Below are 20,585 nucleotides of genomic sequence, written 5' to 3'. Positions count from 1 at the left end.
AATTCAATGCATGTAGAAAGCTAATATCTTCTCAGTCCATTATTCAGGAGTTGAGTTTAATTTAGACTCTGATCTAAAGTTGTGCTTTAACTATGGATAGCCAATAGTGGCATACATGTAGATCTCTAACAGTAGAGTTTCAATGTATCAGCTCAGTTTTCTATTGAATATTTAACTGTTCAGGAAAGATAATAAGAAAATTGTCTTCACCATAAAATACTTAGTAAACATAAAAACCGTACAATGTAAACAAAATTTTGATGTCTTTGTCTTCCCATAATTTTTGCACAGTTTAAATAGCTCATGGTCGAAGTGAAAAGTCTACTTCAGAATTTGTATGGGCCTCGGAGTCTGAAACTGAGCAAAGGAATTAATGAACCCTTTCAGATTAGTCACTAACAGATATTTTGTGTTACAATTTGAGTTTTAAACTACATTAACAACTCTAATACAGTGTGTTTATATCATCTTCAAATTGCAAAATTTCATTTGTTATGTATTAATGAATAATCTCAATGGATTTTTTAAATATGATTTTTAGTGGGAAGGTGGTGACAATTTCAAACATTAACGTATGGATGGATAGGTGGGTGGGTGGGTGGATGGATGGAGGGAGGGAGGGAGGGATGGATGGATTGGTAGATAAATGCCTGGATAGGAAGGTGAGTGGGTAGATGGAGGGATAGATGGATTGATATATGGATTGGTTAATGGATGGAGGTTTAGATTGATAGATGGATAGATAGATAGATAACTGGTTTATTGATAAAAAAACATCATTGCGACAAAGTCGAATTGCGATGAGTTTACAAAGATACAGAGGCATTACATAATCATAATATTACAGAAAAATAAATTGAAATATTAGTTAAGAAAAATATATCACATAATCATATATTCGTAATTTGATAAAAAGGTAATACATTTTAAACATAATTTAAAAGTACAATACGAGATCAGTTTGAAAACAAATATATGAATTCAGAGAAGGATAATAAAGAATATGCACGTAGATGGAGGAAAAAAGTAGGTGAAGAAGGAAAGGAGGGGAGAAGATACTGAAGTTAAGGAGAGGAGAAATAAGAGAAAAAGGGAAAGGGAAAAGGCATACAAAAGAAAAAGGAAGGATGGAAGATGAATCACACAGACTGTAATATTGATAATTTAATGCAAATATAAAATTGACCCATATATGACAATGATACTCTATGTGATGAAATTATATTGGGTTACAGAGTGTGAACTATATTGGAAGATAACCCCCCCCCCCTTCCTGATATGAACAAGGTACATGTAGCATTATCCCCGCCCTAAAGAAACAAATATACATCTCTCTCTCGCTCTCTCTCACACACAACACACACATTGACCCTCACACGCACCATTACTAGCATATTCCTACAATCCTCGGGGGAAGAGTGTTCCAACGACAATGCTGTAACCATGGTAACAGATCAAATAACATTTCCTCGCCCCCCAAAAAAAGAATTATTATTAAGACACAAGAATTGGCTGAATTTTGAAATATATAAAAAATAATTTTCCTAATTATACTGGAATTTACATATCAAACTGTCTTGTAGACGATGTAAAAATATTGGTAAGAATATTGGTTTCAATTACTTAGTTCATTCGGGGACTCGATGTTTTATGTTCGTTTCAGAGTTCGTTCAGCAAATTCACCGAGTATGGGATAGTGCTATCCCTGAGTCTGTTTGTTCTGAATTTTATTTGCGGAACTTGGGGTCTCTTTCTAAGCCTCATAGAGAGTGCAGGATGAATTGGTGGTTGGATGGAAGGATGGATTGATAGATGTAGACTGATGGGTAGAAAAGGTGAAAGCAGATGACAAGAGAAAGTACCCTGGGGGGCAGTCAAATGAATTGCTGTACACACACGTGGCTAAATTATTTCCAAACATCCCTTAAACAAGTTTTTCTCTGTGTGCAAAATAACCCCTAAACAAGTTTTTTGCGGGCTTTATATACACATTTTGGCCCCTAAACAAGTTGTCAGAATATGACCCCGAGGAAAAAGCTTGGGGGAAAAAATCATACCCTAAACTCGATTGGCTAGTCTTAAAAAAAAGCTTTGAAAAAAAAACATACCCTAAATACGTCTGACCCTGCGATTGACCATTGACCAGTCTTTCAAAACTACCCTTTTTTTTTGGAAAATCTGTGTTTTTGATACCCTTAACGAGTGCACGTGTGGCCCACATCCAAAACTGAAAAAAACACCCCTTTAAACGCGTTTTTTTAGTCACGCGTGTGTACAGCAATATATTTGACTGCCCCCCCCCCCCTCGGGAGAAAGTAGAACCTGTATTGGGCTTATGGTTTGACAGGGTAGTAGGTAATAGACAGACTACCACTAGCTCGGGCTATCTCTCAGCCTAAACTCACTGGTATGTTGATACATTGACAGATTTTGTTTAAATAAAAAGGGGCAGTCCCTGCTCTATCCGACAATGTTGCAGCGAATATTTAACAAGCAAAAAGGAAAAGTAATTCCTCAATTATCTCTCAAAGGGGGTAGTTTTCATCATGTACAGATATTATAGGGTAGTAAAAAAAATGTGTCCAGCTTTTGGCTGAAGCCATTGGGAGGGGCATGTATAAGATCCCTGCCCCCGGCCCCCCCCAAAAAAATATATATATGCATGGCCGTGCACCAGGCGCGTAGCCAGGGGGGGGCGGTGGGGGCGGTCGCCCCCCCCAAAACGTCCCCAAAAAGAAAAAAAAAAAGAAGAGAAAAAGAGAGGAGAAAATGAAAAGCGAAGGGAAGAAAGGGAAAAGGGTAGCTTTGTGGGTTTTTTCTTTTTATTTTATTTTTTTCTCAAAAGAGAAACTCCTTCACTCTTGCTCTAAATTTATATTTTTGCTTCCGCGCTGCGCGCGGTTAAATGACAATATTGCAGTTCTCCATTGTTTCCCCCACCCTTTCTCTAACCCTGTTTTTCCACCTCAGCTATATGTGTTTCTTGCCAGTTAAAGTTCAAATGTATACATTAGGGCATGGAATTAGAGTAAGGTTAGGCCGAAATATGAAGTTGTCTTTTTTTTAATTTATCGCGCAACTTCTGGTCGGGTCGGCTCCGGGCGGGTAAAATCTTTATATCAATTTCTGCCGTCACCTCCATATAGGCAAATTCTCCCGCTTTTCATCTCATTACTAAACAACCATAATTTGGGGGCAAACATGTTCCTAATTTAAAAAGAGGAAGGTATAAATTTCGTGTCGTATTAAATAAAAAAGTACAATATTTTTCCATCAAATTCTATTAAACTTCATGTCATTTCTCTGCACATTCATCTCCTGTTTTGCGCCCTCAGATTGAAATTTTGAATGACAATTAAGTTTCTTTATCATTCAAAATGAAGCGCTTCAGGATAAGTCAAAGAAATTAGGCATCCTTTTTTATATAGTTTCAATAAATCACAGAAGTTTCAACTTTTTGCGCACTATTTTCCTTGTAATGAAGTTCAATAATCTTAAATAATCAATTGAATTAGAGCCGATTTGGTATTAGAGATATCTGCATTTGATGAAACGTCCGCCCTTTAAAATTTCAGAGTTTCATTGCTCTGCGCGGGGAGGAATATCTTCCTCCGGCATATACACTTCTCCTCTGTTTTGCGAATTAAAGATATGCACTGTCGCTAATTGTTTGTAATCAAATCTGATCTTTCCAAGGGAAGTATTCAATATATCTTAGAGAATACCCTTTTCTCGGAACCCTTTTCTTTGAAAAAAATGATAAAACGCTCTAGCTTCCGCACTTCGCGCGGGGTTATTATTACTTTAATTTCCTCCATTGTATTCCTTTTTTGTGCGTTCACAATCACTTTCGAAAACAAGGTTCAAAATCACAATATAGTCGACTGAATTGGAGCTGATATAGGTACTAGAGACAAGAGAGACGGCTCCTATTTTCATTTTAATTTATGAAACACCAAAAGCTTCGCGCTTCGCGCGGGAGGGGGAAACTCCCCCTCCCTGCACCCACCCCCTAGGGAGCGCGCTTCGCGCGCTCTGTAAGTGTTGGCACGCTTCGCGTGCATTTACCGCCCCCTCCAAAATGAAATCCTGGCTACGCGGTTGCCGTGCACCATACCATTACCAAGGCATACAGAGCATAAATTAATCCAATAATGTACTATGAATATTTGCCCTTTAGAAAAGTTAACTTGCCTGAAAAATATCGAAATAGTCTGTGACTGTGTTCATATAGTCTGAGATCCCCCCCCCCCCCCCCTTGCTCGACCGAGGTCGAGGGAGTTTCCCCAATCCCCATTAGCTGTGCTGTGCGACGTACGGGTACGTACGTGCAGTAGCAATCGAATCCCAAACTCGCGATATTTCGAGCTGGACTATTTTCCGGACTATTCGAAGAATTTGGAATGCTGAGGCCAAGCTCAACCGAAAAAAAATGGATCAGCCAATCGTTAATATTCCTGAGGAAGTTTTAAGTTCGTTATGCACGTAAGATCTATAACAGGTTGCCTTTATTTTAACTTTACAGCGCTAATGCACTTTCGCACCCAATCAGTCGCAACCAACGAAATAAGGCACAACCCTGGAACTCACCCAGCGGCTGCCGCTTGGAGGAGTGCGTTGTAACAGTTACACTGTGCCTCTTGGGTACGGAAGTGCACTAGCGACAGCGACTGTACATGATGTAGCACTAGCAGGCTAGGTCTATTTTAAGTTCTAAATAGACTAATTCTACTTATTATTATTGTGCCAAAATTATATTTCCCTAACCAATGGTACCTTATGGAATTTAAAGTATTAAACTTTAATTTAAACAAAGATTTTGGGTCATGTTGAATATCAATCTTGTCACAATGCAAAGAAAAACCTCACCGACATTTGAGATCATGGAGATTGTGAATGTGATGCTTAAATGCTAATTTTTACTTCGATCTAATTATGAGGATGAGGATAAAGTTTGCACCTGTGTAAACTCCCTACTCCATAATCTTGAAAACATAGATCTAGCTTCTTTTTTTAATTTTTTATTGAGTCAAACACTTCAAAAATACTAGTATAATGGTGGGCCCCAAGTCTGCGTACCTAACAATTTGAGTTAAGATTTAACATGAATTTCTTCTTATTTCACAAAATCTTTCAGTTAATAATGTTCCTTAAATTATTATGAGTAAGTGTACCAAATTTTTCAATGAAAAATGAAAGAAAATATATGATATTTTGGAAAAAACCTCGGGCAGTCATTTTCAGATTGAAAAAAAAAATGGTATGGTGAGACTACCACATCTCGACCACCTCTTTTGAAACCGACCACCTTGCGCGCGTAAAAATTATTGCGTATTACAAACGATACGCGCGGGAGAGTAGGCGCAGTGTCCATAGAAACGGTATGAATCGATTTTACGAGAAAAAAAGAAGCAACAAAAAGTAAAAATTTAGTAGAATTAATCAAAATTGTATTGACCAAACCCAAACCCCGCTGAAAAACCAAGAAATCTGATAGGAAACGGCTTTAGAACAAATACCCGTCATCAATCGTCGAATCATGTGCCGGAGCTCGCACTGGAAGTAGTGAGACGATCATTTAGCATGTTGACATCATAGAAATGATTTGGAAGAGTAAAAATATTTCGCCACCGCGACAAGAATCGGCCGTAAACTTAGTGTATCGCGGGTGGTCGGTTTCAAAAGACGGGTGCAAATGAGCAAATGTAAAATCGTCGTATTCGTTTTTCGTCGATATATACGCGGATTGAATCGGAGTCGCCGAGCGAAACATGGGAATCTGATCTGCTCAATTTTCTGCACAAATGAGACGAAAACTGGGTAAAATTGATGAATATTTTCGCAGATACGATGCTTAGAAGATTAGGTGGTCGATAAGGGGAACTTCCAACCATACCCCATGTCTGCGCACTCATTAACTTTGCACATGATTCAGGGATTTTGATGAGAAAGGCTGCATTTTGAGGCCGTCACATGAAATGCCCTAAATTCATTATTTTTCCACTATTTTGAGTCAAATTTTTTAATGAATACCTGTCTATGTATATATGTGTTAAGTCTGTGTTCGTTGCGTATCTTCTTTTAATATAATCGCGCAGATACGCGAGTGCGCAGACAAGGGAGACTGCGCAGACTTGGGGGAACTTGCCATACTAGTAGTACCATTACCATAGCAGATTTGAGAGTGGCCATCCCCCCCCCCCCCCCCCGGGTTTTGACCCAGAGTTTATCAAGTCTTGTTCAGAAGCTTGTACGTTTATCTTTTTCTCTACTGCAGACGTTTTTTAATCAACATTCCTGACGAAGAGAGAAATGACTTGATAAGAGCGTTCTTCCAGATTGAGTTGGCCCATTGGTTTTATATTGACTTCTTCAGAGTTGAACAGCAAGGACTGCCAAATTGTGGAATGAAGGAATTCTCCAAAGCTAATATCCTTTCATCCGTTATTTCCTTTCCTTTCCTTTGATTTTTTATTTTATTTAGAACAGTAGTAAAATATGAAAATCTAAGTCGGATTAATATTTTATTCAGGATAAATGCCCTACAAAGTTTTTAAATAAACTATTTATATATATCTTTCAAGTTATATCGAGATTGTACTTTTTGGGGTGGGGTTATTGTTCTTCTCTTCATACCCTCTCCTTTTCTTCTTATCCTCCCCCTCTTCCTCCTAATTTTGCTCATCTTTATCATCTTCCTCCCCTACCTCCTCTTCTCTCATCTTCCTCTTCCCCCTCTTCATATTCATTTCAGTAATGACATTTCAATGATTATAAGTTTTCCGAAGCATTGTGTTATAACTATTTTCTTGTGAATTATCCTTGACCTAATTTTTTGTCCACTTTTCAACCATTGTCCATTTTTGATTGACCATGCTGACAAGATAGATAAACTCTATGCAGAATGGAGGGAATACAAAATGAGTGTTCCAACTTATGGTGGAATATTACTAGATTCTTCCCTTACACATGTAAGTAGCATTGTACGTGGTACTGGTGTGGTTGTTTCTGGGCTCAGGTGCCTCCCAAAATACCACAACACACCATCAGTCGTAATTTCATGTTGTGCTATGACAACATGAACTCAATACTGAACCAATTAACTGAATCATCCTGTATTTAAGCTTAGTTTAGCTATTATTCATATGAATAGTAATAATGATAATTATAACTTTGGTAGGGTGCTTGATATCCATGGATGTTTGTAAGCACGTAATGTTCTCTTTAACTTGATTACTGCAATCTGAAAATAAAAGTGTAATCAATAAATAAGGAAATCACAAATTCTCAGAATCAGCAAAACAAAAAAAGGGCAAAACAAAGATGTGCACATACATATACCAACCCACAACTTATATACTGAGTGGGGAAAAAGTATTATGAACGGTGGGTTTTGATCATGGTCGTTAATTGATCAAAGGAGTTGGCAAGTGGCACCATGGTTTATGATTATGAACCACTATGTTTTTCATGAAATGTGATATATCATACATGTACTTATTGGTTGGACAACTTAAACTTTTAATTCCCCTCAAATTAATGTTATGTTTTTACTAAGCGCAAATGATTTGTTTTTTCCTCCCAATCCAGCTTGTAATGGTGCAAGGGTTTTTCAGTAGGACAAGCTGGGGATTCCCCAAAGGCAAAGTTAACAAAGAGGAGCAGCCAGTGCAATGTGCAATAAGAGAGGTAATACGTTGAGTAATAACTTACTTCCTCATGTCTGTGTTTACATATGAAACCAAATAATACTATGCAACTAATGTCATAAAAATGTGAAACCTACTTCAAAGAAAGCTACTGTATCATGTTGTAAAAAAAGTTTTCATAGACCTTGTTTTTTTTCCACAAAGAGTTTTAGAAAGTTATGCTTAAGGGCCAATACACACATGATATTAAATACAAATACATTGATTAATTAATGCATGGTAGAGCCAATCTCAAGAGTACATGATACTCTATTTAATATGCTACTAGAATAAAAGTCACGCCAAGAAAAAAATTGTTGTAAACTCACCTGTATGGCCATTTGTGTGTTGTTTTGTAATGATATTCACGAGTTACTTTACGCTTAAATTTGTGTGAATTGAGGTACAGGGGAGAGTGGGGTAAACAAGGCCACCTTTTTTGTAATTCCAATTATATCTTTTTAATACATTGCAGTAGAAACATGATTAGATGTCTATTACTAGATCTATAGTAGACCGACATTATAAATGTTAGAACTAATCGGCCTAATTTGCATATTAATGAGTCATATATATTATTTGTTGGGTGGCTTTATGTACCCCACCAAAATGGGGCAAATGAGGCCACCTGATTAAAAGCTAATGTTGCTGTATTCAAAGTAAAAATAGTTCAGTTGGTTTGATACAATCACTAAACATTTACTAGTAACAATTATATTATTAACATTTAGTTATCAAACACCCCAATTTTAAGATTAATTTATTAATCCTATCCAATATTATAGAAAAAAAAAATTGAATTGTGTTTTCTACTGTCACAGTTATATTATTGTGTATCAATGTGTTTTATTGGTAGTGGACCACAAACATTATATAGTAAAGTGTGGTGATGTCTACACTGCATTTTAAAGTTTTAACAGGCGTAACCATAGAGTTTTTATTATGTTTTAATCCGGGTGCCCTCATTTGCCCCATCGGACATGTTGAGGCCATCCTGTCAGAAAAAGAGAGAAGAAGTGATGACATTTACTACAGTTCTGGCATGCACAATAATACAAAAATATTAAGGAGGCGCGATAGCTCAGTCGGTAGAGCGGGGGATTCGTATTCCGGTGACCCGGGTTCGATTCCCACTTGGTGCGCTAGTGCCCTTTGGTAAGGCATTAATCCTCATTACCAGGTCCTTCGGAGAGGACCATAAGCCGTCGGTTGCTTGCTTACAAGCATTCATGCTTTCTTAGCAATCAGGTAAAAAATCCCCACCAATCACCAAAGTAGACCGAGATATAAGTTAATACACATTACCAGGTAGATACAGTACTCGCCTCTCTAAAGTGGCAATGCTACTTTCAAAATTTTGATTCTGAGGTGCTGCTGGGTTTGTGCTCCTCTTGTCCACGTGTAATAGGCTGTGAGACGTTCTCTGTGCTCAAAATCTCTGCTAAGGAACTCAAATACTGTACTACACAAACAGTAATCCATTTGACACTACCATTCTTGAGCAGTGAGTTAAAAACTAACAGGTGGCCTTATTTCCCCCATGGCCCTATTTATTCCACTCTACCCTACATCATAGACTATATGCAGTGAAAACTTACTTTTTCTAGGTTTAGGGATCAAAATAAGATTTTATACTTCAAATCTTGATGATTACTGCTGTCTTATCATAATATTAATATCCCTTGCAGATTGCATTCATGATATAAAGGTTCATCATAAAAAAAACATTTCCTTCATAAAATTTGAATTGTTTTTACCACTCTATACCATTACTCATTATATTATGTTAATCTTCTGAAGGTTCGTGAAGAGACAGGTTTTGACATCACCAAGTACATTGATGAAAATAACTACATTGAGACTTATTTGAATGAACAACTCTCCAGACTGTATGTAGTTCCGAATATTCCAATGGATGTAGACTTCAAGCCGACCACACGTGGAGAAATTAGAGTGAGTTTTAGCTCATCTGAATAGAATAAGTTAGGATATGATAATCATTTTTATCCTTGGATCCTTTTAAACAAGCTTAGCGATTATATGTATTGCATCAATCACTATGTGCCATTAATCCTCTATCACAGCCGATATCAAATGATATCAGCCTGCGATACTGATATTAGTGAAATCCCCCCCTTGAGGTTGTCCTTGCTCCATCAGTGGAAAACTTCCATTGATAACGAAAGGCTTGAGAGCTTTAAAGTGTGGCTGTTGTGTTTTTCTTGCACCATGTAAATAGACACCTTTCACATGGTCACAGGTCTGGACTATGTTACCATACAGACACTTCTGCAAGAGGCTGATGGAGGCTGAGTATGAAAATAAAAGATAATAATCCAGAGGAATACACTGTAGAGTTTGTGTAAAAAAACACTCACTTTGTGCACTCTTTCAAAACTAACTTTGTATTTTAATTTGCACATCTTTATCTCTCTTTTTAAGTGTTTAATAAGTTTAATCGCTGTTGATTATGGTTCCATATTCTCTTTCATACATGTAGGAAGTGCGCTGGTTCATGATTAATGATCTTCCTGCAAGTAAGAAAGATCCAGCACCCAAGGCTAATTTAGGTCTCAATCCAAATCATTTTTTCATGGTCATTCCATTTATCAAGTAAGTCTTATTTGTGTGTAAACATTATTTAGAAACACCTCTTAATTGCACATTCTAACAGGTTCTTGATTATTTTTATAAAGACTGATGAGCTGACTCTTTTTTTTCCACATAATTTATCTGAATGAAAGTTCATTTTACATTGCACCTCATTGGTATAAGGCTATAGAATGCAAAATAGCATCTTTTGAAATGGAATGATGAATATATCTTGGAATATCTTGGAAAGGATTAGAAACCATTTGTTATACAGCATATAATTTGAAGAACATAGTTGTGAAAATGTCGAGTTTGGGTGACATTTCATGACCAAACCCAGGCCCACATACATGTAAGAATATGGTGTATCATGAAGCCTCAACACTGAATGAAAACCTATTAAGAAATATTGCATCTGGTCGTAATAGGCAAACAACCTTTACTGGTTGAATAGTTATGTGGAAGAAAAGTCAGATACTTTGGCAATGTTAAACAGCACCAAAGTGTGATAGCAGATATGTTGGATTGATGAATAGAGGGAACTGTACCAAGACTGGGAAGAGAATGTCAAGAATTTGAGCAGATGAAAACTGCGGGTTTACCAGAATGACAAAAGATAAGAGATAAATGGACAGATTTCCAAATTGTAAAAAGGAGAGATAGGCCTACTAAGATAAATTTTGCAAACTCTGTTTTCCAAAGATGTGGTCCTCCTGTGTGATTGAGTTTAGATTTTTTTTTTAATTATGGATTTTTTTTTTTTACTGACTCTTCATATCAGGAAGCTGCTTTAGTGTGATTTATGTGTGTATGATTACTTATAGACCTTTAAAGAAACGATTGAATAAGATGCAATCAGGTGCTTCTAATAGAGGCTACAGTCCAGCAACGATTCCCTTGTCGACCACCAATACCCAAAGGACACAAAGCCCTACTCAGGTATAGTTTATGCCCTCTCCAGCAGCTTATATTGTATTTTGTATTGTATACATTTAACTATTTTTTAAATTATCATTATGATGAACTTTTTACATCGTGAATGCATTCACATAGTGATTGATATTAGAAAAATAATAAGACTTGATTAATATATTGGTGTTCTTCAGAAATATATTTATTCCTCATTTACCAAATCCCTTGGAGAGGAGTTCGAGCCCATGGTCCCCTTGTTGCTTTATAAAGCAGCACGGTGATTCTAGCCAGGCATCAATTTCTCAGATGGGAATGTGAAGTAGTAGTAGTATGGTATTATTTAAATCAAGAAAAAAAAGAGATAAACGGTGTCAAGACTGAAAATTCAAGTGTACATAAATACAAAAGCAGAGTACAATAATCATGATAATTATAAACAGAATATAAATATCAAATCAAATTGTGTGTTAAACATAAAGAGTTACCAGGAAAGATCGAAGAAAAATTTATTTAAAAAGTAATATGTTGATCAATGAAACATGATGTACAAACATCTAAGTGTAATACTGTAATTTGAACATAGTGTAACGTGGGCATCAGTAATATTCAGACCCACCCAAGTGCTTTCTTATGAAATCTGACAATATGAAAGTCTTTCATGTCAATGTTTTTTTATTATTGTTTTTGTAGGGTAATTACAGGCAAAATGGAGGCAGGGGACGAGGAGGGAATAGCAACCATGTGTTAAATTCTAGCGGAGGACCGACTAGCCAAGCTGTTGATAGTAACAAATCAGAGACCAGACGAAAGCAACAGCAGCAATACTTCAAATCACAGAACATGACTGCAATAACCCAGTATTCTAGGTTTAAAGATCCAGCATTGGATGCTATGTGGAACAATCAGGGTGGACCAGGAGTGAAGAGACAGAAAGGCCAAGGGGGTGGGCACTCACCTCAGTCGTCACAGGAAACTCCAAAACAAGGCAGACATGGCAAGGTAAAGGAATCGGAAAGCATGTACTTGTGCCTTGTATGAGAATTGTCGTGGATGTGATGATGATGATGGTGGTGGTGGCGGAGGTGATAATGATGGTGGTGGTGGTGGTGGCGGAAGTGATGATGGTGGTGGTGGTGGCGGTGGCGGAAGTGATGATGGTGGTGGTGGTGGCGGAAGTGATGATGATGGTGGTGGGGGCGGTGGTGGAAGTGATGATGGTGGTGGTGGTGGCGGAAGTGATGATGATGGTGGTGGTGGTGGTGGTGGGGATGGTGGCGGTGGTAATGATGATGGTGATGATGATGATGATTGTTGCGTTGGTGGTGTTGGTAACGACTGTGATGGTCATGTTGATTTTTAGGCTTTGTAATGTACCCCTATCAGTTCCAAAACATTTGACGGTGCAGACTTATTCAAGATGTAATTGATGATTTAAGAACGGGGGTTGGAATGTTATTATTGCCTTGATTTCGTGGATAAATGATGGGAGGGAGGAAAGAAGCAAATAATCCATTGGCCTTTATTCCCTTATTGGTCAACAATTATATGACTGGAAAAAGTGCTGAGAGTATTTAATGGGATTTTTTTTATTATTTCATTTTAACCAAGTGAGAATTTGCATATTTTTATAACAGTGATGCGTAGTCCTGTTATGATCAGCAAGGTACTGTTTGAATGGTATCACGATGTGCCTTTTTGGCAGATATGATTTTTTAAATTGCTAATTACATTTTTAAATTTTTTTTTCCCCATTAAACAGGGCCGAAACTATGAAAATCCAGAGACCCGTCAAGGTATGTACAAATTTGTGATGTGTGATATTGAAAAATGGAGGATCATTTTATCATTTGGCATCTCTATGGGACTATTTTGAAAACTTATTGTGAATGGTAATATGAAATTGATAAATGTTTTAAATTTGCTAGCTCCAACTTATTATGTTATTGCATTGAATGACTTCTTTTGAAATCAAGGCAATTCTGTTGACTACATCATGGAAGCTGTGTTATTTTCCTCTGTAATAAAGTTGATTACACAAGCATCCTTTTTTTCCATTGCAAGGAGATTTCCAATAAGATCAATAGGTTGTATTTTAAACTGGATACTCTGAAGATAACAGGAATGCTACTATGTTTGACAGCATTCCATGAATTAAATACAGGGGAACAATTCAGAGTCAAGCTCTAACCCTAATTTAACTGAGCTATTGTAGACCAGGATATATGGGGGGGATGGTCAATTTGACCCCCCTTCAGATCTTGGCCGCTGATTTGCACATGCATAGAGCCGGATGTAAACCACAAGATTATACTAATATGTTATTTTTTTTTTATTTTTTTTTTTTTTAAATTAATTAATTGTGGTAGGTTTTTTGCCTTTAGTTTAACTCGCTTTATGTAGCTAGTTGAATGCTAAATTTTGGTGAAATTATCAATTATTACATTTCTAACAAATATCTACAAAAAATTGCCAAAACATGAATAATTTCCTTATGTATTTTATTGTTTTTTAATTTCTTATGTATTTCTATGTTTTTTCAAACCTTTATTTTCTATTGTTTTTCGATGAACTTTGTCAGGGACCCTTTTGCGATCAAAAATAGCACAAAATAAATCCATTTAAACCAACAAAAGTAGAAATAATCATACATTTATGATATTTTTGTTGAAAATGCAATTTGCATTGACTTTGTACACGAAATCACATTTTTTGAGCAGTTTTGGGTCGGACGTGCGCTTGAAAAATGTTGCATAATTTCGGAACCACGTACCCAGGCACTGCAAATTTGGTCTCTAGAGATGCACAAGACTTGAAAGTGAAAAGTCACAGAGCAGCGCGGTCAAAAAATTTCGAGCGGCGGTTTAGTGACGAAATTCAACACGGTTAAGTAATGGTTAAAGATTATTTTGGTTTAATTTATATAGGAACTTATTATTTCTGAAATTCCAGATTCAGAGTAAAGAGCAGAATCTTGTACAGGCATGCCAAGTTTTAAACCAAACCTGAATTTAGATTGTATCACTTTATTTTATTTCATCTAGAAAGTACTGGAGGGGAGGTCATAATTTATTTATGCTTTCAATTCCTACCAGCATTCGTGCTGGTTCTCGTATGAATGACGAAAATCAGACTTTGTTCATTTATTTTCCATCTCTCCATCAGGATTGTCGCCCATTCCCAACAAGCAAAGCAACCGCAAGCAAGCACCGGATGCCCGCCAATCCAGTCATAACCTCTGCTCCAAAGCATTCCTTAACTTCAGGTTTGATGTTGACGCCATCATGAGAGCCTTTGATGGTATCAAGTAACACACACCAAGATAAAGAGGTTTCAACTATCTAGACATCGGACTAGCTGAAAGACTTTTCATCATATCTTGCTCTCTATGACTAGACAGAGACCAAAGTTTAGGGGGCCTGTTCCCAAAAGAGCTGCACTTAAATGCAGCTGGAAGAAAATGAAGTGCTTCTGACTTGTTGAAAATAGAGCTGCTTTTGTTTTTTGGAGTTGCATTTGATCAACTCATAGAATTCTGTTCACCTCTTGCTCTCCATAACTAGATAGAGACCAAAGTTTAGGGGGCCTGTTCCCAAAAGAGTTGCACTTGAATGCAGCTGGAAGAAAATGAAGTGCTTCTGACTTGTTGAAAATAGAGCTGCTTTTGTTTTTTGGAGTTGCATTTGACCAACTCATAGAATGGACTTTGTCACTGATGTATTAAGGAACCATTGGAATCCAACTGTAGTTATATTGTGTGCATCAACCCCTTCTAGTATATGATTGAATCAAGAATTGTTGGAGAACTTTTTTCTACATCCATTTGACTTTGATATGGATTGATGATGTTCATTTTGATCAGCCAGCATGAGCCAAGTTGAAACATAAATTGCTTAAGCAATTTGGCAGTCATTTCCACTGACATTTGTCAAAATCCTATGTTTGGCTAAGGGCAAATATTTTAGTGAAGTTATAAATTATTTCTTATTATTCTGAGGCTGAAAGTATGGTTCAAAAGATGCCTGCTTTTGAAGTTTTGATGAAATTTGAATATATTTGTCGTGCTAGGGTGTTGAATGCACGATTATATAACTTTCTTTCAATTGCAATCTTTAAATGAGAATCAAATGGAATGGACTGAAATATATATATATATGTTCCGCTTATTCCTGAAAGATAGAGATATTTGCAGAAACAAAGCTGAGCAATCTTGTGAATTTGATATATTTACATATATAGCTGAACTTGTGTAAATTTCTTATACCATGGACTCTCTTGAACCTTCACTTTAATAGTAAGATTTCTTGGATCACTTAAAATGATTTTTTTTTAGAAAGGAGGTTTTGTCTTTCTGTAATAAAAAAATGATAATACAAAAACCTTGAAATTCATTCATATACTTCACCTTTTACTTTTTTTCTCTTTTTACTTTCTCTAGTAATTCAATCCACTGCCCTTTCCACACTAACTGCTCAGCTCCTAATTTTATTTTACATCTAGGTATCCCTAAATTTCAAGAGACATTGAGCCTGTTGATGATACATTTACCTCTGGTTTTCATGCACTGCCTCACATTTGAAATATTAACCCCCGAGGCCTATGATGAGCAACATTTCATAAAGAACCCATTACTGCCATAAGAAGATTGTTGTTGCAGTACTCATTGTAAAATCTTGACACAGAGCTGTAGCATGATGACTATATTAAAAGTATCCCTCACTTCCCTTATAAGGTAACTATCCCTGTCTACATTTTTATCCCACAGGTCCATTACACTGTAGCTATCACATTTTTATGTGACTCAATTGTAGATGAAAATATGGATTTATATTATTGCAGACAAAGGCAAGATGTCTCAGTGATACTTTTAGCCATTTCCATTTGTATGTTTTTACCCCCTAAAAATGTCACCTACATGTACATGGAGATGAATTGTCTGTTTCTAGGTCTTATGAATATATGTAATGTTCTCAAAATGATCATAGAGATCTGACAAGACTGACATACGATAATATTGATAAAGTTACAAAATTACCTCATTGCATACATGGTGGTTACTTTCGTAAAAACAACAACCTTATTAGGGATTCAAGTACCCCATAATATTGACCACCCTCCAATTTCTATTGCAAATATATATTCCTCAAATACTTCTTTGCAGCAAGCTAGTAATTGTCACAATATCAATTTGGGATAATGCAAATTATTTGTTCTAAATTATCAGTTTGATGTGCATGTACTGTATGTAGACTTTTAGTAGATGTGCAATATTATTGTGGAGAATTGGAAATGCATTTTACATGTTTTGATAAAGCTTCGTCATCATGACATTATGTTGTAATATTTTCAACATTACCACGATGTTGTGTATACGAAAATACATTTTGTACATCTTTCAGTTTGCCTAAGTTTTATACTATCTGAATGTATTGGACAATAGTATTATGCCACCATTGTCGGATTATTACATATAATGGGATTTTTGCATGCCTATTTATTTCTCAGTTAAATATTTCTGACACTAAACTTTGCAGCTTGCAAATTTTCCCGTAAACTGAGTTTAGACAATGTATTAACAGCTATATCTGCCAAGATCAACCTTCCCCCTAAGTTTAATAATCATCCAAGTTGAATATGTTTTTATCAGACCATATTATACAAATAAGGTGTTTTAACCATTCCCCCTATGAGTTGAACAAATTTCTGTGGGCTGTAGAGATTGTACATAATTAGACTTATCCTGTAATTCATTTTCATCAATTTTTCTCTTTTACATAATTATCAAAGAGCTACATATATGAGAAAAGACCAATTAAGATATGAGAAGCAGTGGGTTATCTTGGTCTCGTGGTAGTAGACACCATTCTTTACAAATTTGCAAGTACCCATATGATGCGTGTTTTTAATATACATTGTTACTTTACAAGTTCGACCTATTTCTAGGGTTCACTTATTTAAAACACATCACTGTATTGTAAAGAGGATATTTTGTAGTAAATATAAGAAAACAGGGTTAACTTTACTGAGCTGTATACACATCCACAAGGTATTTTTTTACCATTTATATTCTTTTGATACACTGTTTATAGCATTTCATCGTGATTTTACAAAGGTATTCTGTTAAAGAATTATAAATCAAAAATGTTGCAAAATGTTGCACCATAGACATGTCAGTAAGATGCGTGTAGCAGTTCATGCGTACCAAAATACACCCATACATAAATCTATTGAGATCTCATGCTTTTATGTGTCTTACATGTAAGGATTTTTTTTTTACTTAAAAATCATTTAAAAGACAAAATATTAATCACATAAGAGTGGAGATTGTTGTGCTTGTACAGTAGTTGGATTTACATTTCAATACAAAGAGATACATTGACTGAAGTGACTCAACCATCATAGAAAATGAGGAAGAAAGTGAATATGCCCTGTTTGATACCCTTTTGAATAAAATTGTAAAAGAATTAAAGCACATGTCTCTCTTATCCATAGATATAATCGTGTATTGTATCAATGAGGATCTAGTGGTGCTCAAATGTGAGTGAACCCCACCAGAAAATAAAAATATTTAAAGTGTTCAATTTCTGCCATGTTTAGATATTTGATTGAGAAGTCAGATGATAAAATATGACAATATCTCTGGGCTTGCCGATCATTGTCGTGTTGTCTACATTCAACATTCAGCATGAAGAAGTGCATTTTGTGGTGGGGTTCACTAACTCTAGATCACAACTGTATGTTACATGTAATAGCCAAATCTATCCTAATATCAAGTTGATTATATAGAGTAAAATCAAACAAAAATTGAAACTTGTATGATTTTTTAAAATCAAATATAAGAAAATTAAAGATAAGAAAAAAAAAGGGTATGGTAGGAAAAAACAAACTTCAAGATTTATCATGGAACATTGTTGAGCTGATGATGTTAGGCCCTTCTTTCATTTCATTCATTTAAATGGAATTTCAAAGATTTAAATATTTTTACTAATTACAGTTTGACCCCTCTTTGAACATGATTAATCATGTCAACTTGTGATTTAAAGAGCTTCTTTGTTTTTCACATTAGAAGAAACTTGGAATTATTTGAGATTTCATATAAAGAATACAAAAAGTATTTTTTGTTTTAAAATGAATTATCAGCTCACCCAATTGCATATCACCCATCTTATGCTGAATTGCTGATCATTACATTAATTCAAAACCACCAAATAACCCCTTTAAGGGATTTTCACCATGATATAAAATTGGTTTTGTTGAAGTAGAAAGTAAAAGAAAACAACAGGTTTGGTAAAAATCCATGAAAAAAAATTTATGGGTGCAAAGGGGCCATTCCACTATCATGATCCCAAACCCTGATCCATTCTGATCAGTAGATCCGCGGAGAGTGGGATAGGAATCGGTTGAAATCGGGAGCAGCGTAATAACGTTGTGAAGACGGGGTAACATCCGATATTTCATTCAGGGGCTTTAAAGATTTTGTGATATTCAATGTGAGCAGCTTTTATGTACATTAATGCTTGACAAACAAGAAAGAATTTATGGATTCTATATTATTCTGCTTTTGTTGACTTTGTCAACCCTTCAGGATGTAGACAAATCACAGAAATAAAGGCATCAACTCAATAGAATTTCATAGAAAAGGTTTCATTACTTTAATTAATTTAGTGTGTTTTTACTGTATTTAAACTGACCTTGTAGAATTTTAGAAATTTTTAAACAGTAAATAAGAGTGAGCCTAAAGACAAATTACAAATCTGCAGAAGTTATGCTTTTATAGTCATTTCTAAGCAATTAACAAAATTCACCAATAGCTTGACTTCAGTAAAAACATACACAAAGTAATCAATGATAAACTTTCCTTGATTTTGTCCTCAAATATTTGAATTTAGAAATAAATAAATGTAAATCTTTACTCACATTAACCTACAGAGGTTGTTTTCTTGTTACCTTATAATTAATGATAACTACTGTAAATTAGAACATTAGGAAAGGACCACATTGTGACAAATATATTTTACATAAACAGAAATATGCAACTGCAACATGAATTGATTATTTATAATCTAAATTAAAGAGTAATAGTGGTAATTTTTAGTCAAGATTCTGAATTAAGAGAGACTCCTTAACGTATATTCTGTAACATACCTGTAGTGTATTCATAATTAGTCGAGCAAATTTCAGTCAAGACATCCTATTAATCACATACCAGTGATAAAAAATTAGCAACCACAATTGTAAACTTTATTAAATAGATTAAAGGGCACCAAGTACCTCTTAGATCATATAAGTTGATTTATTTTTCTTCGAATGTAAAACTATTAAATGCCTCGTAATTCTGTTATATTAAAGGGATCGTTTAACTTTGTGAGCAGCTGATTTAAAAAATTCTCAAACTGAGTTGAAACGTGCGTATGAGTGCCTGTATTTGTCCTCAAAAACCCTGAAACAGACCACAATATAGGATGAAAAACTCTAATTTAGATACAAGTAGCAATTTACTAGCCTGATTTTGAGAACCGTCTAGTAGACGGGTTCAGCTTATGACCAGTTTTCTCCAATTCAAAAAGTCCGTTGGCTATTTTGACTGCCTTCTGTTTTGTGCATCTCCTATACACACACTATTAGCTGCACTGTACATTCAGTGTATACCTTGTACACACTGTATGTAGGTCATGCTGTGTTCATCTAGAATTAATGTGTTGTGGTGCACAGATTCCCTGTATACACATAGTCATTGAAACCAACTCCCAATTATTTCAAACTTTGGTTTACATCTCTAAGGTTTTAAAATTGATCCTGTAAATATAATACTTTGAAACTTTTGGGATGGTATTTTTACACTATAAGCCTAATGTTTAGCCCATTTTCAGGAACCAAAAGGATAATTTTTTAAATCAGAACAAAGTGATATGATCACTTTAAAAAATATCAATATCAAAATATCAAAGAGAGTGTTGACTGGTGTATCTTGGACATACGTAGGATATAGGTTGAGTAAGCCACTCTTTTGCTTCAGATTTCACAAAATAAAATTCAAATATCAAAGAAAATCACAAATATGAGCACTTGTGCTCTAGCTATGAAAGTGTACATAAGATTGTTTGGTATTTCTGTCACACAAACAAAATTATGGGCATTATGGCCCGAATTCTCGAAAGGTGGCTAACTTAGCCCAGTGGGCTAAGTTAGCACGGGCTAAGTTAGCCACCCTTCGAGAATTCGGGCCAATATGTCTGGAACTTGAAGCTCTACATGCAATGAGTGTACAATATTTTTTCTTATACATGTATTCTCCTTGCTTCTTGAAATTTGTTTCTATTTGTTGTTAAATACACTCAGTTTGATCAAACAATAACTACAGATGAACTAAAGTGAACATTATACACAACATATAAT

General features: G+C 35.5%; 1 protein-coding gene across 1 annotated transcript; it reads left to right on the top strand.

Moving 5' to 3' along the window:
- The first annotated feature begins 4,192 nt into the window (after positions 1-4,192).
- Positions 4,193-17,658, top strand: LOC129262223 (m7GpppN-mRNA hydrolase-like). Its single transcript, XM_054900306.2, has 10 exons — positions 4,193-4,485; positions 6,278-6,429; positions 6,844-6,971; positions 7,591-7,689; positions 9,489-9,641; positions 10,189-10,301; positions 11,105-11,219; positions 11,883-12,191; positions 12,952-12,985; positions 14,355-17,658. Exons 1-10 carry the CDS (start codon positions 4,433-4,435, stop codon positions 14,498-14,500), a joined length of 1,302 nt encoding a protein of 433 aa, XP_054756281.2. The 5' UTR covers positions 4,193-4,432; the 3' UTR covers positions 14,501-17,658.
- The last annotated feature ends 2,927 nt before the right edge of the window (positions 17,659-20,585 follow it).

Source organism: Lytechinus pictus, chromosome 5 (assembly GCF_037042905.1).
Source record: "Lytechinus pictus isolate F3 Inbred chromosome 5, Lp3.0, whole genome shotgun sequence".
In the NCBI taxonomy this organism is placed as follows: domain Eukaryota; kingdom Metazoa; phylum Echinodermata; class Echinoidea; order Temnopleuroida; family Toxopneustidae; genus Lytechinus; species Lytechinus pictus.
This window is presented reverse-complemented; position numbering and strand designations above follow the sequence as displayed.